The sequence below is a fragment of the Chiloscyllium plagiosum genome, unplaced genomic scaffold (genome assembly GCF_037043375.1).
Source record: "Chiloscyllium plagiosum isolate Xiang-an unplaced genomic scaffold, Cpla_swu_hap1 HiC_scaffold_22, whole genome shotgun sequence".
NCBI lineage: Eukaryota > Metazoa > Chordata > Chondrichthyes > Orectolobiformes > Hemiscylliidae > Chiloscyllium > Chiloscyllium plagiosum.
In genome coordinates, this window is record NW_028270160.1 from 12878519 (window position 1) to 12903291 (window position 24773).

The 24773-nt window shown below is 44.0% G+C and overlaps 1 protein-coding gene across 3 annotated transcripts in view; it reads left to right on the forward strand.

Annotated features, from left to right (window-relative positions):
- Positions 1-24773, forward strand: part of LOC122561310 (zinc finger matrin-type protein 4) — a 383561-nt gene that overhangs the window by 272488 nt on the left and 86300 nt on the right. For all 3 annotated transcript variants that reach the window (XM_043712992.2, XM_043712994.2, XM_043712993.2), the window contains one exon: positions 15185-15281. In XM_043712992.2, the coding sequence (XP_043568927.2) occupies positions 15185-15281 (97 nt within the window). The remainder of the gene's footprint in view (positions 1-15184; positions 15282-24773) is intronic.

Consider the following 24773-nt stretch of genomic DNA (forward strand, 5'->3'; position numbering starts at 1 on the left):
CCTCTGCTCTCCAACAACCTCTCCCTACTCCTCCATCATATGTTGCCCAATGCTTTGAACCATAGATTCCCCAAGGTTTCCGAGAGTTGAGTATCTTGCCAGGCCAATTCAGCAGACAGTTAGAAGTTACCACATCGCTGTTGGCCTGGAGTCATGTGGAGCAAACCAAGTAAGGACGGCAGATTACTTTTGCTAAAGAACATTAGTGAATCAATTTCTTTTTTATAGAAGCCTGAATGTTGGCTGTAAAAATAACCAGCAAAAAGATACCTTGTCTGTTTTCTTTTGTGTCAAATCTGCCTTTACATCAAATCTTCTAATTGCTGTTTGGCCACCTCTGTGATGGCGATGAATAAAAGCAGCCCACTAGCCAGAGCAGTTCAACAGCTGAAATCTTCCCTCCCCCTTCACTCGATCACACCTACATCTCATTCATTTTTACTCATGAAGTCTGAGTCCTTAAAATGGGGTTGCGCCACACTGACTGGGCTACCTCAGCCTGCATTGACAATCCTGCCTAAAAAGCTATTTCTAACTTCTTCATCTGCCTCTGAACCACTGGTGAATCACTTGTCTTGGGAACACATTTTCCAATCCTTTCTCAATCTTCTCATCCTCTAAATCTTCTCGCCTTTATTAAGATGAATGCAACTACCTTGGAAATCATTGAAATTTAAGAGGTGAAATGAGCCAGCAGCTAAATGTTTGCCGGCAGCTAATTATCCAACAGATGTTTAGCAAATAATTGTTTGCTAATGGTTAATACATTAACTGGCTGTTTATGATCGGTGGCTATATTCTAAATAATGAGTTACAAGAAAACAATTTGTTTTCTGCAAGGAATCAAAACCATGAGGAGCTTTCATGAGATTGTGTGCAAGAGTTCAAAATGTATTATAAATTTTGAACTGTTGTTTTGCTAATATATGGAGTCATAATTTTCTTTGCTTTCTGCTAATTCCTTTTCCATCACCTGAAGCCATTTAGCTCCTTGCAGGTGTGCATTTCACTGTAACAGATAATATACTATCTCTGTCAGCTTACTGTCAAACCTGTAACATCACTTTCTTTGCCCCTGAACCAGCTCAGCTCCTGAAATATTCATCCATTCCTATATTACCGCTCTACGTGACTACTGTCGTGTTGCAAACAGACAGTCTCTTTCTATCAAAAAAGCAGAAATTGCTGGAAAAGCTCAGCAAGTCTGGCAGAAGCTGTGGAGAGAAATCAAAGTTAATATTTTCGCTCGTGGAACGATGGGTTTGTTTCCGTGCTGTACATCTCTATGACCTGAAACGTTAACTCTGCTTTCTCTCCACGCATACTACCAGACCTACTGAGCTTTTCCAGCAATTTCTGTTTTACAACATTCGCAGTTATAGAGTCATAGAGACGTACAACATGGAAACAGACCCTTTGGTCCAACCCGTCCATGCCGACCAGATATCCCAACCCAATCTAGTCCCACCTGCCAGCACCTAGACCATATCCCTCCAAACTCTTGCAACTTCTCCAATTTAGAACTTGAACTTTTAGGTCTGGTCTACCCTTTTTCATCACTATTTTAAATCTAATAGAATTGTGGTCGCTGGCCCCAAAGTGCTCCTCCACTGACACCTCAGCCACAGGAGACCTGCCTACCCAAACCCCCGCCCCCTTCCTGGACTTAACCCATCTACCTAACTGTATCTGCGATTTTCTCCTTTCCTATAACTGCCATCCATCATACCCCCTAGCTCCTGTAAATTGCTTATTGCCTCTAACTGCTGGTCCAGCCAATCCACGTGGCACTGTGGCTCAGTGGTTAACACTGCTGCCTTACAGTGCTAGGGACCTGGGTTCAATTCAAGCCTTGGACGACTGTCTGTGTGGAGTTTGCACATTCTCCCATTGTTTGCGTGGGTTTCCTTCGGGTACTCCGGTTTCCTCCCACAATCCAAAGATGTGCAGGTTAGGTGAATTGGCCATGCTGAATTGCCCGTGGTGTTAAGCGATGTGTGGGTTAGGTGCATTCGTCAGGGGGGAGTATATAATAATAGGGTAGAGGTACAGTAGGTTACTCTTTGGAGGGTTAGTATGCGCTTGTTGGGCTAAATGGCCTATTTCCAAACTGCATGGATTCTATGAATGATAGGATTTCCTGACACTTCCTGCAGCCATAACCAGCAGTAACATGGAAACTCTCCCTAAACTCCTACATCGGACAGGAAGACCACATCACACTTTGCTCCTTCACAATCCACAGACCCAGAAATTAGCACCATCTTATTGTTCTAAAAAAAACTGCTCCAGGCTAACTTAATACTTTTGGCTTATATTTTAGAAATTTAATCAAGAGACAGATCTCAATAGAACATATAATCAAGGAAGAACCCACTCTACACACTCTACACAGATTTACAGCAAGGCTACACTTAAAAACTATGCACTTACCTGGTCCTATGCTGCGAGGTCTCCCACACAGGTTCCTCCAAGGTCAGCTGTGAATTTCGCTGTTTGTTCATTTTTCTTAGATGCTCTCTGATGTCCAGAAATACTTGACGTCAAACAGCAAAGGCAGTAACTGTGCAGATTCACTGCTGTGTCAGGCAGCAGTTTAAGTTTCTTTCTCTGACCATGTGATCCCTGCCTTTGTCTGTCTTCCATTTTTTTAAAGTGCTGTTGTTTTGATCTTTTGTCCCTCAAAGTTCCAAAACAATACAGTATATAAAACAGTAATTGTTGTTCCTGTCCAACACCCAAAATACCTCAAAAAAGGAGGAGCTCTTACAGCCACATTTTTTTCTGTCCTCCATCTTGGATTAACGGATGATTAAGGGCTTTTTACAATTGACAGAGGTTACACTGTCATATTAGGTCAGATTTTAATTCCATATTTTTTATTGAACTCAAATTTTGCCACCTGCCCTGGTGGGATTTGAACTCACCTTTCCAGAACATTAGCCTGGGGCTCTGAGTTACTAGTCCAGTGATATTACCGCTACGACACCACCTCCCCATCCTTGAAGTTGACCAAAACTCTATTCTCTGTATCTTAATTTACAACCAGTCTCATTCCCCTATCTCTTGCTGATGTCTCAGTCCAACAAACCCTTGATGTTGACATTTTCATCCTTGTTTCCAAATCTCCCCAAGACCTCGCTCTTTCCTAGCCAGCCTGTCAACACTCCTGAATCTCTGGTCTCTTGCTCATTGTTAATTTTAATTGGCCCACCTTTGGAGGCAGAGCCTGCAGTAGCTGGGACTCTAATGTCTGGATTTGTGCCTCACATCTCTCTGCCCCCACCTTTTAGGGATGACCTTAAAACATAGAACATGGGGCAGTATGGTAGCTCAGTGGTTAGCACTGTTGCCTCACAACACTAGGGACCGGGGTTCAATTCCCTCCTTGGGCGACTGTCTGTGTGGAGTTTGCACGTTCTTCCCCTGTATGTGTGTGGGTTTCCTCCAGGTGCTCTGGTTTCCTCCCACAATCCAAAAATGTGCAGGTTAGGTGAATTGGTCATGCTAAATTGCCCATAGTGTTAGGTACATTAGTCAGGGGTAAATGTAGGGTGGGGGAATGGGTCTGGGTGGGTTGCTCTTCGGAGGGTCAGTGGAGACTTGTTGGGCCGAATGGGCCTGTTTCCACACTGAAGGGAAACAGAGAAAATGGAAGCAGAAGAGCATTTGGCCCCTCAAGTCTGCTCTGCCATTTAGTAAGATTATTGCTGATCTATTCGAGTCCTGAATTCCATTTTCCCACCTACCACCAATAAACCCTCGATCCATTGCCTAGCAAGAATCTATTCACATCTGTCTTCAAAATATTCAGTGACCCCATTTCCAACAAGCTCTGAGACAAGGAGTTCCAAAATTGCACAGGCTTCTTGAGGCGGGGATGGACGGAATATCTCGTCTCTGTCCTGAAAGGGTGAGCCCTAACTTTAAAACTGTGTACCCCCTAGTTTTGGACTGATACACAAGTGGAAACATCCTCTCCATGTCCACCTTGTCCAGACCATTCAGAATCTTGTACACTACAATCAAATCACTGCTCACTCTTAGAAGTTCCAGTGGAAATATGTTTGAGTAAACTTTTGGGATTTGTCTTCCAGGTAGTTTAGTATGAAATGTTGTTTGATAAGCTTCCTGTGAAATGCTTTAAGCCAACTTACTATGTTACTGTAACAGGTAGACAGGGCGGTTAAGAAGGAGTTTAGCACATGTGCCTTCACTGCTCAGACCATTGAGTATAGGAGTTGGGGCGTCATGTGGAGGTTGTACAAGTTGTGAGGCCTCTTCTGGAACACTGTGTCCAGTTCTGTCGCCCTGCTATAGGAGGATATTATCGAGTTGGAGAGTGTTCTGAAGAGATTTACCAAGATATTGCTGGGAATGGAGGATTTGAATTATAAGGATTGAGTGAGAGGTTGATTTCTGTCCTGTATGACTCTGTGAAGCATCAGCAATATTCCAAAACCTCCATCTCTCCCACAGGAAGTGGGGCTAGAGGAGATTACAGGGAAAGGTAAGGGGGAGCTTGAAAACAAGAATGAGAATTTAAAAATTGATGGATCGAGAGGTCAGCAAACACAAGTAATGAGGGCAGAATGGGATCTGCTGCAGGCTCAGGCGTGGACAACAGAGTTTTCAATGACCTCGAGTTTATGTTGGGGAGAATATGAAGGAACACTGTCAAGTGCATCAAAATAGTTTCAGCAGCTGTTGAGCTGATACTGGGGTAAAGTGGAGCCATTTACAGAGCTGGAAGGAGGCAAATCTTAAATAATGAAGTAAATGTGTGACCAGAAGCTCATCTCAGGCCCAAATATGACACCAAGATTGTCATCAGGCTGGTTTATTCTGAGACTGTTGTCAGGGAGAAGGAAGCAGTCAGTAGTTATGGAATGATGTCTGGAGCAGGAACTGAAAACAATGGATCCAGTCTTCCCAGAAATTGCTTGGAGGGACGTTATGCTCCATGGATGTTGGATATTCAATCTGATCATTTAGTGAGGTGGTCAAGAGAGACATGATGGTGAGGCAGAGTTGGGTGTCAACGGTGTTATGTGTGAAAATTAAACCTGTGCCTTCGGATGTGTTGCAGAGGGGCAATATGCTGATGAGAAACTGGAGGGTGCATTGATTGTAATGAGGTCACTCAAGTGCAAGAGTAGAGGCAGAAATCAAGAGGCTGGAAAGCAAAGGAATCATCAAACCAGTCCAGTTTGTGGAATGGGCAGCAGCTGTCGTACAGATTGTGAAGCCCGACAGCTCGGTTCGCCTTTGTGGGGATTTTAGCAAAATGATAAACTACTTCTGGACAACTACCCAACCCCTCACATAAAGAATTTATACACAAAGCTGGCAGGAGGGCTGTCCTTCACAAAGATGGACATGAGCCATGTGAATTTGTAATTGCGGTTAGATGAGGTTTCCCAGAAGTATGCTACAATTAATACCCATAAGGGTTTGTACCAATACACAAGACTGCCATTTGAGATATCATCAGTCCTGTGTAATTTTGTAGCAAGAAATGGAGAACATTTTACAAAGTCTACCCCAGTTCGCTATTTATCTAGATGACATACTAACAACAGGGAAGACAAATAAGGAGACCTTAGAGAACTTGGATATAGGCCTTGGACATTCCTCCCAGGTGTACATAAGCTTTCAAAGTTAGATATGTGTGTTCCAGGCACCCCAAGTGACCAACCTGGAGTTGACAAGACCGGGTTACCACCAGTGAGGGCAATCAAAGGTGCCCCAGCTCCCACATCTGTACCAGAGCTTAGATCGACTGTTCATACATAACCTGGCCTCCATTCTGGCACCTTTTGTATCAACTTTTAAAAAAGGGCCAGTCTTGGAAATGGTGGCTCAGCCAAGACATTGCTTTCCAAGAATTGAAGAAACAGCTAGCATCCTCTAAGATGTCGGCACACTATGATCACAAGCAAGATCTTGTATTGACATGCAATGCCTCCCTGTACAGCATTGGGGTAGTATTAGCTTATTGGTGGCCCAGTGGAAAGGAATGCCCAATAGTGTGTGCATCCAGGACTTTGGCTAATACGGAGCATAAATACACCCAGATAGAGAAGAAAGGTTTGACGGTCATACTTTTTACTCAGGTGGTTCCAGCAATATCTTTACAGATATAAATTTGTAATAATAATGGACAACAAACTACTGCTAAGTTTACTTAAAGAGATCAAGGCAATGCTATCCATGGCTTCAGGCCAAATTCAGCACTGGGGTCAAATACTAATCTCATATAATGACAAATTGGACCACAGTCCGGGAGGCTAAGTAGTAAATGTGGATGCGTGGCATTCACCTCCTGCTGGCAGATACACCGCTGGTGGTATCACCACTGGAACAGTCCATGATGTTTTTAAATTTTCGGGACATACTTCCAATCACAGCTGACGTTTTCAGACTTTATCAGACTTTGAATGCAGAAAGATCCAGTCCTGGCAAAACTGAAACATCTAATGGTGATGGAGGAAACCAAGGGGTCATCACAACCAGAATGGAGACTTTCTGGATCTGGAGAGACCAGCTCACAGCCGAGGACCGCATATTGTTATGGGGAACAAGGCCAACTATCCCAAGCAAAGATACTGGCTGAACTCTACCAGGATCATCCAGGGGTTTCCAAAATGAAGATGTCGGCCAGGATTGGATGCAGACATGGCCCAGAGTGCCAACTTACCGCCAGAAGCTTCCCCACATTCATGGGAATGGCCTGGCAAACACTGGACTTGGTTGCACATCGATTATGCAGGTCCTTTCATAGGTTCAATGTTCTTAGTCATTGTGGAACACCCACTCAAAGTGGCTGGATGTGCATGGAGTTCATTAATTAAACACGGGGACAATGACAGGGAAATTGCACGCATCTTTTGCAATACACGGACTCCTGGAAGTGTTGATCACATATAATGAGCCATCATTTACCAGCAGGGAATTTGAGTATTCCCTGAAGTCGAATGGTTTTTAACATATAAAGACAGCTCCATACCATCCGTCATCCACTGGCCTGGCAGAAAGAACAGTCCAAAGATTGAAGACAGACTTAAAGAAACAGCTTACAGCTTCATAAGTTTCCAAACTGTTCCTGTTCCCATTTGATTATAGGACCACCCCTCATGGAAAGACAGGGATAACTCCAGCAGAGTTGCTCATGGGAAAAGGCTCCGCACCAGGTTAAATCTGATCTTCCCAGACCTGGATTGGAGGGTGAAACAGCATTAAGAACACCAATGCCAGACACAAGACTTCACTAAGCGAGGAAGACAGTTTCCTTCAGGGGACGGGGTTTGGTGTAGGAATCATGGGAATGATCCTGCATGGGTAAGAGACATGGTCAATGAGAGCTCAGGTGCAGTGACGTATAAAGTTCGAATAAGTGCAACCACGTGGACCACATGAAAGCTGCAAACTCACAAACAGTGTGGGAGCAAAATGTGCCTGGCTGCTCGACAGCCTTTCTGACTGTTCTAGAACCTGTGGGTTCTCCCTCTCCATCAAACTTTGAATATACCTTGGAATCTGAGATGAACATGGTGAATGTTGCCACCTCGATGCCTTTGCCACTTGACAAAGAAAATGAATTTATTCTCAGATGCTTCTAGTGACAAGAGGTGAGCTATTGCAAGTTACTTGCCACCCATGGCAGAGGGAGGGTTGGAGGAACCTGACTTGGTGCTAAAATGCCCAGGAGGAGCTAAATAAAAAAAATTGGTCAGTGTCCTCAGACTCAGAGGGGAAGGGATGGAGTGAGTGTAACGAGGTCAGTCAGATGGACCTCATAGAATATGAGTTCCCTGATTGGGGCTGTTAATTTGGTCCAATCTGGGAGCTCTGGAAGGGTGACTTGATGATGGGATACTGGCCTCTGTGGAGCTATTGTGGGGGTAGAAAGCCATTGCTTTGATTCAGTCGACAATGATGGAATCAGGATAGAGTGTTCCCATCCAGCTGGGCAACAGCTGACAGAGATTCAAGAAGATGATATCTTCAACTGTGTCAGAGGCTGCAGATAGGTCAAGAAGAATGCAGAGAGGGTGGGGAGGGAAATTTAACCTTTGTCCCAGTCACACTCACTGTTAATTTTGACTGTTTTGGGACTGTGACAGGGATTGAAACTCGATCGAGGGATTGAAACATGGAGTCCTGGAGAAAGATGGAAATGGATTTGGGAGGTGACACTATGTTCACAGAGTTTGGAAATGGGGCAAATAATTTGCAAAATGGATCAGGTCAAGGATAGTATTTTTTTTTGAGAAGAGATGTAATGACAGTAGATTTATTGGAGACTTACCTGAAGACAGAGAACCATCAACAATGTCAGCTCACGTGGGGCTCTGAAAGATGGTCAGCAGTTTAGCAGATTAGGATTGAGTGAATATGAACTGATTCACCCGGACAAGACGAGCTCAGAGAGGATATGACGGGAGATAGGGAAAATAATGAAGGAAAGGTATGAGTTTAGGGCTAAGGCAGAGAGTAGCAAACAAGGAAAAGTGGCCAAGTGAAGGGAGGGAAGCCATAGCCTCGGCTAATCTGATGGTTTAGAATGAAAAGAATCTTTGCTGATGGGTGTTTGTGGATGTTGTACCAACTGTACCAGATTGGCTGAGTGTATTTGATGTCTTTCACTTGATTTGGCTGTATGAACCTTCACAGCGTATTTAGCCTCAGCCTATTCTCACCAGGCGGCTCCGTGCTTAGCACAACTACCTCAGTGCCAAGGACCTGGGTTTATCTCACTCTTGAGCGACTGTCTTTGTGGAGTTTGCATGTTCTCCCTACGCCCATGTGGGTTTCCTCCCACGACGCAAAGATGTCTCAGTTAGGAGGATTGGCCATGGGAAATGGGGGCTTATAGGGTATAGGGGTTGGATCTGGTTGGGATGCTGCTCAGAGGGTCGGTATGGGCTGAATGACCTCCTTGCACACCATTGGAACTCTATGATTCTGACCACTACACCTTGGGAAGGAGAGGGGTCAGTGGGTTTTTTCTTGAATGGTAGAAGGCTGACACACTTCATTTATAGGAATAAAGCATTTCAATTTGATGGAAGTGTTCAAAAGACTAGATGATATAAACAAGGAGAAACTGTTCCCATTGGCAGAAGGGTAAGTGTCCGAGGGTTGAAAGAAAAAGAAGCAGTATAGGGAGAATTTTGTTTGCACAGTGAGTTGTTGTAATCTGAAACAATAAGAGGAGCACATTCAACAGAAACTTGCAGAAAAGAATTGGGTCGGTCTAAAGGGAGTGGATGACTCTCTCACAGGAATGATGGGCTGAATGGCCTCTTTCTATGTTCATATTCCAGGACTTTCCATGAATTGATAAGATTTGAAGCATTGTTTGAACTGACTGGTCCAAGCCCTGGTCCGTGTGAGTTTGTTTTCTGTCACAGTTCATTAAGTAACCCAGTGCTGTGTATCTGATGTCCAGTCCTCATTACCACATTCAATGGCTCTTAGCAGGGAGTTTTGCTTCAGAGTCATGCAAAGTACAGATAGAATACATTACACTATTTTATCTCAGGCTATTAAAGTCTGGGTTAAAATTACCAGCTCTACTGTTGTTGAGATAAAAATGAAGGATATTTAGTTTCTGTCAAGCAATAATGTGTCTGTCAATTAGTGACTGTATCCTTTTCAATCACTGGACTTTTGAACTTGCGGTTCTAATTAAATGTTTGTTGTATTTACGGATACAGCAAAGTCACTGCCAGTCCTTTCCACCGTAGCCCGGATTATATTACATTATTGAATGAGAAGGACAAATTCTGATCCCATTCCACAGTCCTGAGTGCTTAACTCAGCTCAATGGCAATCCCAAAATCTCAGCTCTCCTCCTATTCTGACCTTCTGAGCATTCCTGATTTTAAGCACTCCATATTTACTGCCTACCTACCGCTAATTATCTTCAGAGGAGGAAATTGGCTGTCCTTACCTGATCTGACCCACACTTGCCTCCAGACTGACAGCAGTGTGACTGACTGCGAACTGTCCTCTGAAATTGCCAATCATCCCCCCAGTTGTATCAAACCACGACAGAATAAAAGCACTGTTTGTGGACCTACACTGCGGCTGCAATGATTTAAAAATAAGGCTCACCATAACATTCTCAAGAGCGGTTGGTGTGGGCAATAAATGTTGGCCTTATCAGTGATATGTAGGTTTCAAGAATTAGGGGACTTGATGGCCTAGCGGTATTATCACTGGACTGTTAATCCAGCGACCCCAGGTAATGTTCTGGGGACCTGGGTTCAAATCCTGCCATGGCAGATGGTGGAATTTGAATTCAATAAAATTCTGGAGTTAAGTGTCTAATGATGACTATAAAAACCCATCTGGTTCACTAATATCCTTTAGGGAAGGAAACTGTCATTGTTACCTGTTTTGGCCAACATGGGACTTCAAACTCATTGCAATGTGAGTGACTCTTAACTGCCTTCTGGGCAATAAATGTTGGCCCAGCCAACATCACCCTCATCCCGTGAATGAGTAAGAAAAAAACGCCTCAAAGCTGCTGGTAAGTCCTGTATGCTAGAACATTATTCCTGAACCATTCTGCATCTGAAAAACAATTATAGTAAATCAAACAAGTGCAGGACTTATACAGTTAATGGCAGGGCCCTGGACAGTGTCGTCAAGCAGAGAGACATAGTGGTTAAGATACATTGTTCTTTGAAAGTTACATCACAGGTAGACAGGGTGATTAAGAAAGCATTTAGCACACTTGTCTTCATTGCTCAGACCATTGCGTACAGGAGTTGGGGTATCATGTTGAGGTTGTACAGGACGTTGGTGAGGCCATTTTTGGACTGCGGTGTACAGTTCTGGTGGCCCTGCTCTAGGAAGGATATTATTAAGTTTGAGAGTGTTTAGAAAAAAATTACTAGGATGCTGCCAGGACTGGAGGGTTTGAGATATATATAAACACAGTCTGGAAAGGCTGGGACTTTTTTCACCAGAATGTTGAAGGTTAAAGGGTGACCTTCTAGAGGTTTATAAAATCATGAGGGACATAGATAAGATGGTAAGCAAAGGTCTTTTTCCCTAAGGTGGGTGTGTTCAAAACTAGGGGACATCATTTTAAGGTGAGAGGGGAAAGATTTAAAAGGGACCTAAGCAGCATTGTTTTCACACAGAGGATGGTTCATATGTGAAATGAACTGCCAGAGGAAGTGGGAGATGCAGGTACAGTTACAACATTTACAATACATCTGGATAGGTACTTGAATAGGAAACATTTAGAGAAATATGGGCCAAGTGCAAGTGGGACTAGTTTAGTTTGGGATTAGGGTCAGCGTGGACGAGTTGAACTGAAGGGTCTGTTTCCATGCTGTATGACTGCATGATTCTATGGATACAGATATTAATAAATTTGACACATGGTGAAGGTCACTTTTCAGTTACTAGAGGCCAGGTCCTGGCATGGACTGGGTTGGAAAGATAATTCTTCTGAACATTTTATTTCTCTATTTTGCTAAATTATTGCTGGACTTTATATTTCTTTATTCTTCTACTTCCTTTTCCGAAGGATTTGTTCTTAAGCATCTGTACCTCGGTACCTTTGTACCTCGGATGGCCCTGTAAACGTTTCATTGTACTGATTTCAGTACATGTGACAATAAAGCTAATTCAATTCGATTCAATTCAGTTTGCACAACGGGAGAAGCCTTTTTACTAAGGGAGTTGTTGGAATGTGGAATTGTTACTAGAGGGTGTGGGCAGGAGTTTAGCAGACGCATTTAAGGGGAAACTAAATAACACAGGAGCAAGAAAGGAATTGAAGAATATATTGATAGGATGAGATGAAGTGAAGTGGTAGCAGTTTTGTTTGAAGCATAAACGCTGCCAGACAGCATTTTCCAAGCTGCGAGATTCGAGATTGTGTAATGTCCTTCTCTCATTTAATAATGGGATGAATGTCGTATGACCTTGTCATGGCAAAAAATAGTCTTGCTCAATCTGTGAAATGCCCTGTGATTTTATAACTGGAGCTGACTGTTCAAGGCTAAGAGACTGGACACAGTTATCGCAGTGGCAAGTGCTTTAATTGGACAGGACTGGTTTTGTATTCTGGAAGGATGAGATTAGGGGGATCAAAGGTCCTTCCTCATCTCCACCAATCACGAGAAAACGACAACTGTAATTTCCTGATTGTGGGTCTGCTTGCTACTGTATAACAGGCTGCTGTTTGCATCCAGTGGACTGAATGACTAAACACACACACACACACACACACACCTCCTCCCAGTATATCAAGGTTATGTATGGAGAGAAAATCCATCCATCAATGGATGGACCAACCCTAATTACCCAGAGGGAGTAGTTAAGAGTCAACTGTGTTGCTGTGGGTCTGGAGTCACTTGTAGACCAGACAGGTAAGGACAGCAGCTTTCCTTCCCTCAAGGACATCAGTAATTCCAGATTATTGAATTAGCTGTCACTGCCTGCCAGGACAGGCTTTGAACCCAGATCCCCAGAACATTACCTGGGTCACTGGATTAATAGTCGAAAAGTGTGGTGCTGGAAAAGCACAGCCAGTCAGGCAGTATCCGAGGGGCAGGAGAGTCGACGTTTTGAGTGTGAGCTCATCATCTGGAATGAGGGGGATTCTCCTCACTGTCTAGTGATAATTCCACTAGGTCATTATTTGCCCTAGGTCAGTGTTACCACATGAGTCTTGACAATGAGTGTCAGTTCGTCCTCTGTGTTCATTGTTATACTCAAGCCCTGTTTGATGTCCTGCCACACAGGGCCACTTGCAGTAGGTGCATGAACAATGATTTCCATTCACCCTTGTGACTCAATGTCAATGAGATTAGTCTAAGAGGCAATTGCTGTGCTGCCAGAGACAAAACAGTTCTACAGAGGGTGACCTGATCCAGAACCTTTGTGGTCACTCTGGTGCTGGTACCCACAGGGTAGAGTCACTGAGCATGAACTCCAACAACTTCCGGCTCTTTCTCTCCTTCACTGATGGCAAATGTTTTTATTAGTATCTGTGGCCGCTAGTTCTGTTCTCCTCGAGATGGGGAAGAATCTTGCCCTTGTCCACTCTAAAAACCCATTCATAATTTTAAAAATCATTATCACTAAAATAAAAGTCCCAGCGTGCAAAATGTTCTGATGGATTTAATTGCATAATTTTGCTTTAATTCTTTCCTCTCATATTCTGACATCTTTCTGAGATATGAAGCACGTTGTATAAGGTCTGCAGGACCCTGAAGCAACATTGCGATGGTGCTACTGAGCTGCTCCTCACTGGGCATAAATAACATAGAATGGGAGAAGTTAAGACAGAAGAGAGAAACACATGGAGAGCTAGGGTGAAGCCTGAAGTCTAACGTTAAAATCACATGCAGGGGAGCACGTGGAGTAGATTGACAGTATGAGACAGTAGAGTTCATGGAGTAATCTTCCAATACTGTGACAGTAAGATAGAGCTTGAGAACCATCCATATAGTATTTTGTCTTGATGTGTCATAAAGAAGCCCAAGTTTGAAGGAAGTTCTTGATCTCAGGAGTCTGTCCGGAATATAAATGTATGGATATGAGCGAAAAAAAACCACACAACAAAAGAAGGAGCAGTCTAACATGGCTCTGTATAAATTTAACATAACGACCTTGCTTTCAAATTTTTGTCCACTTTGTTTTCACTTTCATATGGCTTAATTATGGACCAAGCCCCCCTTGGGTTGGAGTGCAGCCACATAAAAGCACAAATTCATCGCAAACCCCAAAAATAATAGCTACAGAGTGCTGCAAAATATTACAATCTCACAGTGGGGGGAGATGGGGAGTCCAGAGCTAGGGAGCGTTGATTATGTAAAATTAGACGTAACCTTTTTAAGAGATAGATGAGGAGATTTTCTCTCAGAGGGAACTCTCTGCCTTGGAAGATCATTGATTATTTTAAAGTCAGAGGTGAATAGATTCTTGTTAGGAAAGGGAATCAAGGGTTTTCAGGGGTAGGCAGGGAAGTGGAATTTGAAGAGGAGAAAGTGAGGTCTGCAGATGCTGGAGATCAAAGTTGAAACTTTATTGCTGGAACAGCACAGCAGGTCAGGCAGCATCCAGGGAACAGGAGATTCGACGTTTCGGGCACAGGCCCTTCTTCAGGCCCTGAAGAAGGGCCTGTGCCCGAAACGTCGAATCTCCTGGTCCCTGGATGCTGCCTGACCTGCTGTGCTGTTCCAGCAATAAAGTTTCAACAAAGTGGAATTTGAAATACATTTGGAGCAGCCATAGTTTTATTGAATGGGGGCGCACAGTCAAGGGGCTGAATAGACTGCATCTTTTCTTATTTCGTATGTTCTATGTATCATCGATGTAATGTTGGCTTGATTTTTAAAAGCCTGCAGCCCAGTTTGTGCTTAAGGCACGCATTTGACCCTCCAACTCAGTTGGGTGGTGATTGGTTGGGAATGTGATGGGTGAGGTCGGTGGGGGGGAATGAACATCTAGAGATGGAGCGGACCCCTTACTCACAGGGAGGGTGAGAATGGAAGCCAAGATATGTTGTAGCTGGGCCACTCCTACATGGGTCGATGGCCAGTGAGGTGCAGCAATAACCTACATCGATCTTGAACAAAGTAAATCTCCCGAGGTGTTTTGTGAAGAGAAGCATATCGAGTGGCAATCAGTTAAAGAAGCTGTTGGTGTTCCCCTGAAAAACAGTGTGAAGTAGTGGAAGAATTCATTGGCTGATTACAAGGCTGCCATATTGATCCATTCACACTCTGCCCTTGGAAAACATTGTGAAGTACTGGAAGAATTGGGTTTTTTTTGCCTGGTAAGCAACCTTCCATCTTCTGTCTACGTCCTTACATTCCTACTGTCTCCATGAGGAGTCATTCGCAACCCCTCAAATGCAAGTATCGTTCTGCATGTCAAACTGGAACTCAGAGCTGGAGCTTCATTCTTGGGTTGATCTGATTGCCTGGACTGGCCTTTGACCCATTTATTTTCAAGTGCAGGGCTGGGGAAGTGCTAGCCTGGGACCAGGCACTCAGTCAAATTGTACAGGAACTGAGAATGGCAGAGAGATGGGAATTGGGAGGGAAGGCCAGTGGAATTTAACCACAGCCTGGGGATTTAGGCATAAACCCGACTCAGCGAACCGAGAGACTCGGTCCTTACATTTTTCTGTCTTTTTCTTCAACAGCTTTGAAAAGCAGCTACACCTGCAACATCTGTAATGTGATCCTGAACTCGGTGGAACAGTTTCACGCTCACCTACAGGGCTCCAAGCATCAGAGCAAGTAAGCAAATCATTTTAAACAGCTTGTCGATGAAATAGCAGAGCATCAGATCTCATTGGAACTGAAAATACTGCTTCCCCAAAAGGCACTATAGAATAACAGATAGCCATGAGAGTGTTACTGGCTGGAATATAATCAAGGGATTCACGGGTTTAAATATAGAATAATAGATCTTGGGAGTGAGTTACAGACTGGAATCTAATTTAGGTTTTTTTAATTCACTCATGGAACATGCACGTAGCTAGCTGGGCCAGCATTTATTGCCCATCCCTAGTTGCCCTTGAGAAGGTGGTGTGAGCTGCCTTCTTCAACGGCTGCATTCTGTGTGCGATAGCAAGGCCTACAATGCACTTAGTTGTTCCAGGAACTTGACCCAGCAACAGTGAAGGAACAGCGATATATTTCCAAGTCAGGATGGTGAGTGACTTGGAGGGAAGCTTGAGGGTGATGGTGATCCCATGTATCTGCTGCCCTTGTCCTTCTAGATGGAAATGGGTCATGGGTTTGGAAGATGCTGTCTAAGGATCTTTGGTGAATTTCTGCAGTGCATCTTCAAGATAGTACACACTGCTGCTACTGAGCATCGGTGATGGAAGGGTAGATGCTTGTGGATGAGGTGCCAATCAAATGGGCTGCTTTATCCTGGATAGTTTCAAGCTTCTTGAGTGTTGTTGGAGCCGCACCCATCCAGGCAAGTCGGGAGTATTCCATCACACTCCTGACTTGTGTAGATGGTGGATAAACTCTGGGGAGTCAGGAAGTGAGTTACATGCTGTAGTATTCCTAGCCTCTGACCTGCTCTTGTAGCCACTGTGTTTATGTGGCGAGTCCAGTTGAGTTTCTGGTCAATGGTAACTCCCAGGATGTTCATAGCGAGTGATTCAGTGATGGTAGCACCATTGAATGTTAAGGGGTGGCTGTTAGATTGTCTGTAGTGGAGATGGTCATTACCTAACATTTTTGTGCTACAGTTGTTATTTGCCACTTGTCAGCCTGAGCCTGGGTTTTGTCCATGTCTTGTTGCATTTGAATATTGACTGCTTCAGTATCTGAGGATTTGTGAATGGTGCTAAAATTGTGCAATCACTGGTAAACATCTCCATTTCTGACCTTATAATGGAGGAAAGGTAATTGATGAAGCAGCTGAAGATGGTTCAGCCTAGGACACTACCCTGAGGAACTCCTGCAGAGATGTTCTGGAGCTGAGATGACTGACCTCCAACAACCACAACCATTTGCCAGGTGTGACTCCAATCAGCTGATATCTGTTGATTCCACTTTTACTAGGTCATCTTGATTACACACTTGGTCAAATGCGGCTTTGATGTCAAGGGCTGCCACTCTCCCCTCCCCTCTGGAATTCAGCCCTTTCGTCCATGCTTGAACCAAGGCTGTAATGAGGTCAGGAGCTGAGTGGCCCTGGCAGAACCCAAACTGGGCATCACTGAGCAGGTTATTGCTGAGCAGATGCTGCTTGATAGCACTGTTGATGACACCTTCCATCACTTTACTGATGATCGAGAGTAGACTGGCGGGGCAGTACTTGGCCAGGTTGGATTTGTCCTGCTTTTTGTGTACAAGACATACCTGCGCAATTTTCCACACTGACAGTGTTGGAACAGCTCGGCTAGGGGAGCAGAAAGTCTGGAGCACAGGTCTTGGAGGGTCCCAAGGCAGAAGATGAGGTGTTCTTCCTCCAGACATCAGGTGGCTTGGATTTGGTGGTGGAGGAGATCCTGGACTTGCATGTCCTTGGGAAAGTGGGATATGGAGTTGAAGTGATTGACCACAGGGTGATAAGGTTGTTTGGTGTACATGTCCCAGAGATGTTCCCTAAAACGTTCCGCAAGTTGGCGGATGTGTCCTGAAATGTTCTGCGAGTTTCAGGGAACATCTCCTGGGACACACATGAACCAAACAACCGTACTGCCCTATGGCCAACCACTTCAACTTCCCCTCCGACTCTGCCAAAGACATGCAAGTCCTGGACCTCCCCCAACACCAAATTCAAGCCACCTGACACCTGGAGAAAGAACACCTCTTCTTCCACCTTGGGACCCTCCAACCACACGACATCAATACCAACTTCGCCAGTTTTCTCATTTCCCCTGTCCCAACCTTATCCCAGATCCAACCCTCCAACTCAGCCCCACCCTTTTGAACTGTCCCACCTGTCTATCTTTCATCCCACCTATCCTCTCCACCCTCTCTCTGACCTATCACGAACACCCCCCCATCTGCATCAACCTATGGCCTTGTCAGCTACCTTCCCCCCACCCCCACCCCCACCCCCACCCTCCTCATTATCTCTCAGCCCTCTTCTCCCTCCGCCCCCCCCCCAGGTCCCCATTCCTGATGAAGTGCTAATGCCCAAAACATCGACTCTCCTGCTCCTCGGATGCTGCCTGACCTGCTGTGCATTCCCTGCACCGCAATTTTCATTCCCATGAGCAAGTTTAAAAAAAACTTTGGAAATAGAGACTGTCTCTCCAAAAGATCACCTTTGGCATGCTTGTCTCTTATATGTCCTAATGCATCTTTCTGGTTGACTTCAAAGAACATACCTTGAACAGTGAGTGTTGGGCATTTTGTGATTTTAAAGTGGATTCCTAGCCTTGACCTTGTGACCCTTGATCAAGCAGTGTTTGGCCTAGTTTCCCCTGGTCAAAGCAACGATTTCCCATTGCTGTGGATTTTGTCCCATAGCAGGGTCAAGACAATAAGATCACAAACCAATCATGGCCTGTGGCTATAAGTAAATAAGACACTTTTTCACTGTAGAAATTGATCACTATGTTTCAAGGAGTTTTGTCTAATTTACTGGATTCAGTAAAATAGCTGTCGAGTGTTCCTCCAGTCATGTCAAACACAGTAGCAATCGATTAATTATGCAGTTTATTCTCAGATGATGATCGTTGTTCCAAGTAATTTAGATAATATTGAGTTATTTGGAACTCTGTCTCTTGGGGGGTAATTATTTTGCCATTGATCACTGATTTTAAACACAATCGCAATAGTTGCTATTGAGTGTATGCACTCAGGCCTATTGCCTTTGGCTCTTTAACATCCTCAGGATACTCTCAAAATTCACAATGCAACAACTTACATTTCTAAAACGTTTTTGACATAGCAAGTCCTTCAAGTGCTACTCAAGAGCATTATCAATAAAAATTTGATACTGAGCCAGAGAAAGAAAATCTCAGGGCAGGTGTCCAAAGGTTTGGTCAGAGAAGTCAATTTTAAGGGACATCCTAAAAGAGGAAAGGGTGGTGGGGAGGAATTCCAGAGCTTAGAGCCTGGAAGAACCATTAATGTTGAAGTCATTGAAAATTGAGAGTATGCACAACTGCAGAATTGTTACAGCACCGAATTCTCAGAGAACAGGAAGGCTGAAGGAGATTAAAGATATGTGGAGGGTCGAGAAGCTTTTCTTTCTTGGTCTTCTGTTGCTGTCCCAGAGTTTGCTCATCCTGATGGCACAGTGGCTCATTGGTTAGCACTGCTGCCTCACACCGGTAGGAACCCACATTCGATTCCAGCTATGGGCAACTGTGTGGAGTTTGCACATTCTCCCCATGTCTGCATGGGTTTCCCCCAGGTGCTCCAGTTTCCTCCCGCAGTCCAACGATGTCTAGGTTAGATGAATTGGCCATGCTAAATTGCCCATAGTGTTCAGGGATATGTAAGTTAAGTGCATTGTCAGGGGTAAATGTAGAATAATAGGGAAGAGGTTTGGGTGGGATACTCTTCGGAGGGTCGGTGTGGACTTGTTGGGCCAAAGGGCCTGTTTCCACACTGTAGGGATTCTATGATTCTGACACATTTCAGCCAAAGTTTGATCCAGATTAGCCAGTGACTGATCTCACACCTAAAGCTATTTCAATTTGTTCAAATCTTCTTGCCATTACCGATCTGTTTAAGAGCTTCCAGCTTATTTTGGAGCTTCTGGCTTTGTACCCTGGCTACTTCTAATTCTATCAGTTATACCCTTGTGTTGCATATTGTCACCTTCATAACCTGCTCTAATAACTGTCTAGCCTCTTCAACGTTGTGTTTATTGAAACCTAGACCAGTTCCACTTGCTGCTTCAATGCTTGTTTGGTTTACTCTGTCCTGGTTGAGTCTCTTCACCAGATTATTGGCTTTTATTCTGAAGGGACTGCCTCATGAGTGATTTGTTGTATACTCTGTGCATCTCCACCTGTTTTTGCATGTCTGTCAGTCATTTCAGTATTACTTTGGGCTCAGGCTAATGTTTCTGTAGCTGCTTCTTCTGAACCTGATCTGTTTACATGCAGGTTGCTCCAAATCACCCTGTAAAACAGCAGCATTTTCAATGCATCGATAACAAAGAGCTCATATTTCATCCTGCTTCCTTTTGCTTATAGCTCTTCATACATCCTTGCGTGTGGAGCAATGTATCCCTGAAAGTTTTAATCACCTCAGAGAAAGGAAGCCCAAGTCTGAATTTCCCTGAGCTCATACTTCAGTCTCTTCCTCTTGAATGTTCATTTTTGTCTCCATAGCAGGAATTTTAGCTCCACTGATTCAGAAGAGAGTGAAGTGTTCTTTCATATTCAGTTCTGCAAGTGTTTTTTGAATAGTCTTCTGCAATTTCTCTTTTATCTCAATTGTCTGACAGACTCCACAGATCGTGACGAGTTTGAAGTCACAGCATGTTAGTTCAGAATATAGAACATCTGCGCTGTCTGTTGGACTAATTGGACTTGCGCATGGAATTAGTGGACTGTTATAAGTTGAAAGTTAGCTTCTCATGCCTGTGGGTGCATGTTTTTTAGAATTCAAAGAGGTGGTATTTTGGCAGTCATTCCTGTGTCAATCTTAATCGATGCTGAATGGTCACCAGTTTTCTGAGGGCGGACAAACTGAATTTTTGCAAACATGTCAAGCAGAACATTGACCTTAATGTTCTCCCTGAGACTGAGTGTGACAATAGACAACATTCTGTCCTGTCGAGTACATCATCAGATTCTGGTTTGCCGATCACTTTATGTTTATGCCTCTGGTGCGACACCAGATGGCCTTTTTGATGGCTTAAACATGGTCTTTGTGCATGGTCTTTTTGGGTCAGTAATTCTATCAGCTTTTGTTCAATTGCACTGCCTCTGTCATGTTCTGGATTAGTGGTGCTGGAAGAGCACAGCAGTTCAGGCAGCATCCAAGGAGCAGCGAAATCGACGTTTCGGGCAAAAGCCTTTCATCAAGAATAAAGGCAGAGAGCCTGAAGCATGGAGAGATAAGCTAGAGAAGGGTGGGGGTGGGGAGAAAGTGGCATAGAGTACAATAGGTGAGTGAGGGAGGGGATGAAGGTGATAGGTCAGGGAGGAGAGGGTGAAGGGATAGGTGGAAAAGGAGATAAGCAGGTAGGACAAGTCCTGACAAGCCATGGGGACAGTGCTGAAGTGGAAGTTTGGAACTAGGGTGAGGTGGGGGAAGGGGAAATGAGGAAACTGTTGAAGTCCACATTGATGCCCTGGGGTTGAAGTGTTCTGAGGCGGAAGATGAGGCGTTCTTCCTCCAGGCATCTGGTGGTGAGGGAGCGGCGGTGAAGGAGGCCCAGGACCTCCATGTCCTCGGCAGAGTGGGAGGGGGAGTTGAAATGTTAGGCTACAGGGCGGTGTGGTTGATTGGTGCAGGTGTCCTGGAGATGTTCCCTAAAGCGCTCTGCTAGGAGGCGCCCAGTCTCCCCAATGTAGAGGAGACCGCATCAGGAGCAATGGATACAATAAATGATATTAGTGGATGTGCAGGTAGAACTTCGATGGATGTGGAAGGCTCCTTTAGGGCCTTGGATAGAGGTGAGGGAGGAGGTGTGGGCGCAGGTTTTACAGTTCCTGCGGTGGCAGGGGAAGGTGCCAGGATGGGAGGGTGGGTTGTAGGGGGGCGTGGACCTGACCAGGTAGTCACGGAGGGAACGGTCTTTGCGGAAGGCGGAAAGGGGTGGGGAGGGAAATATATCTCTGGTGGTAGGGTCTGTTTGGAGGTGGCGGAAATCTCGGCGGATGATTTGGTTTATGCGAAGGTTGGTAGGGTGGAAGGTGAGCACCAGGGGCGTTCTGTCCTTGTTACGGTTGGAGGGGTGGACTCTGAGGGCGGAGGTGCGGGATGTGGATGAGATGCATTGGAGGGCATCTTTAACCACGTAGGAAGGGAAATTGCGGTCTCTAAAGGAGGAGGCCATCTGGTGTGTTCTGTGGTGGAACTGGTCCACCTGGGAGCAGATACGGCGGAGGCGGAGGAATTGGGAATACAGGATGGCATGTCATGTGCCAAGCGAAATTGATTAAAAGCTAGTGATTTCCTTTATGCATGCAAAAGGACACAGCTGCCTCATGTCTTGCTATTTTTGGGTGGTCTATCGATTTTGTGAACCATCTCATTTGTACTTAGGACCCATAAACTTTGTTTACCATTAACGAATGCTGTAGCTCATCAACACAATAAGTCTTTGGTTTGTCTGGCAAATTTTTCTAGAAAGTTGTTACAGGAGATGGATGGAATCACCAACTCAACAGTTCTGCTTCCAAGCTCCCCATCTGAAAAATCACATAATGAGACATTGTCTCGAAATAAAAATTGAAAGAACTGCAGATGCTGTAAATCAGAAACAAAACCAGAAATTGCTGGAAAAGCTCAGCAAGTCTGGTAGGACTGAGGAATGGTCGCTCGACCTGAAATGTTAACTCTGATTTCTTTCCACGAATGCTGCCAGATATGCTTACCTTTTCCAGCAATTTGTTTGAGATCTTTTCTCTGCTTCTGATCAAAATATAATCAACTTCTGTCTGAAAGACATGAATTCTAGTGGATGAATATGGATTGAGAATTTTTAGCTCTTCATTTGTTAATCCTGATGTATAAATTCTGTGCACACCTTAGTTCTCAATTGCTAAACAAATCTTAATAGCTTCTTCTCTGCATCAATATATCCATATTGAGAAAACATAACTCTGAATACTGTTTATTTTGTAAAAGCCAAAAAAGCTGTGGACGCTGTAAACAAAAATAGAAGTTGCTGGAAAAGCTCAGCAGGTCTGGCAGCATCTATGAAGAGAAATCAGAGTTAAATCTTCAGGTCCGGGTTCTAAGGAAGGGTCACCGTACTCAAAACGTTAACATTGTTTATTTTGTATTCTTTTAGGAAGTCTGCTGTGTCCCAATTTAAGCTAGGGAATTTTCTGGAAAGCTTGCTATAAATCTAACATTGTACCTTGATCACTTAACGTTCTCGCATGAGATAAATTGGCCTCTCAGTAGGGATTAGTCTGTTTAGCAGCAAGCTGTGTTTTCAACACTGTATATAATTAACAAAGACATCAAAGGCTGGCTCATGCACTTTAGCATGTTTGAAGATGGTTTTCTATGTGTTCAATCTGTAGATTAACTTGTTTTCTGATTGCTCAAGCATGTCAGCCTCAAATCATGATGTTTACCAATCCTGGTCCCCATATCATTTTAATGATAATAGTCTAATAATCAATCTATTGTCAGGGATTAATTAACTCAGTGGATTAGTTTAGTTAAAGCAATGAAATACTATATAGGTTATGAAGCAATCATTACAAGAACTAAATGATTTCTGTAAATTCATGTAAGGCAGAGTCACAATATTGTATACACGCAGCATATAGAGACTTTAAAGGTGATCTGTATTACACATAAACACATACACATATGGCAAACCCCACCTAGTCACGTGTAATCATGAATGGGCAATGAATGCTGGCTGAGCCAGTGATATCCAAATTAAGTGAAGACATACAAAATGTGTCCAGGGTGAGGGATAGAAGTGGTTGTCAAGGAACGGAGCTTATTACAGGTTTTTGTCTTCCAAATATTTAGCTGAAGAACATTTTTGATCATCCAGCACTGAAAGTCAGACTGGTAACATGATTGATCAGTGACAACAGAAGGGTTAGGAGAGATGGTGCTGAGGTGGCAGGTTATAAGTGTCCTTGTGAAACCTGAGGTTTTATTTTCTGGTAACATCATTGAGGGACAGCATGTGGATGAGAAAGATAATATTCACGTATCAATTTTAAGGTGAGAGAAGAAAGGTTTAAAAGGGACTTGAGGGGCAACGTTTTCACACACAGGGTGATTGATATGTGCCAGAGGAAGTGGTAGATGCGGGTAAAGTTACAGCATTTAAAAGACATTTGGACAGATGCATGAATAGGAAAGGTTTAGAGGGATATGGGGCCAAACACAAGCAAGTGGTACAAGTTTAGCTTGGGAAACTTGGTCAGCATGGACAAATTGGACCATGTCTGATTCCGTGCTGTATGACTCTATGACTGTATGGCAGTAATTATGTGAGATTCATTAATTGCAGTTGTATCGCCTCCTCTCTTCACTCCAATAGGAGAGAGCACAGACTTACTAGGATCTAGCCTTGGTGCAATGGGTGGTTTGGAAATGGATACAAGTTCCACTCTAGAGGCCTGAGTGCAGATTCTTGATTGATATCTCAGCGCAATCCTGTTCATAATAGTTGTGTTAATACACCTGACTTTGTTTTCCTGACTTTTGTTCATATCAATGACTCAGAGATTAATCTGCAGTCTTTTGGATGATCTTTGGGTTGGTAAGCCCAGTGCCTTCTGAAGTTGGTTCAAAAGATCACATGTTGTGAAGAGCGGACAGGTTCTCTCCAGGGTCGAGAATGTGTTGCTGGAAAAACACAGCCAGTCAGGCAGCATCCGAGGAGCAAGAGAGTCAACGTTTCGGGCATAAGCCCTTCATCAGGAATGAGAATCCTCATGAAGGGCTTATGCTTGAAACATCGATTCTCCTGCATCTCCAGGGCCTGGTCCAAGTTTTCTCCAGGGCCTGGTCCAATACTTATATAACAAGTAGCATCACTAACATGGTTAATGTGCTTTTCAGATTTTGCTGTGCACAAATTGACTGTCGTGTTTAATATCTGTGACTATGCTTTAATAACGTTTCATCAGCTGTAAAGCACTTTGAGACACACTGACACCATGAAATCAGTGATAGAAATACAAGCATCTTGAATATATTTGTAGATGAAAGTTGATAAATTCCCATGAACTGATGGTGTACATTCCAGAGTGTTTGAAGAAAATGGCAAAAGAGATAGTTGAAGTATTGGTGATTATCTTCATGAATTCTGCAATGATCCCTGCAGATTGGAAGAGTGCAAATGTCACTGCACTGCATAAGAAGGGAGCAAGAGAGAAAACAGGGCACTGCACATCTGCTGGTTTACCTGCTCAGTAACAGGGAAAATGATAGAATTTATTTCAAAGGCTGGAATAAATAGATACCTGTTTGTTAAAGAACGTAAACATTGTAGCCCAGTACAGGCCCTTTGGCCCTTAATGTTGCTGTGGCTTGGGAAACCAATCTGAAGCCCATCTAACCCATACTGTTCCATTCTTGTCTATATGTTTATCCAATGACCATTTAAATGTCCTTAAAGTGGGCAAGTCCACTACTATTGCA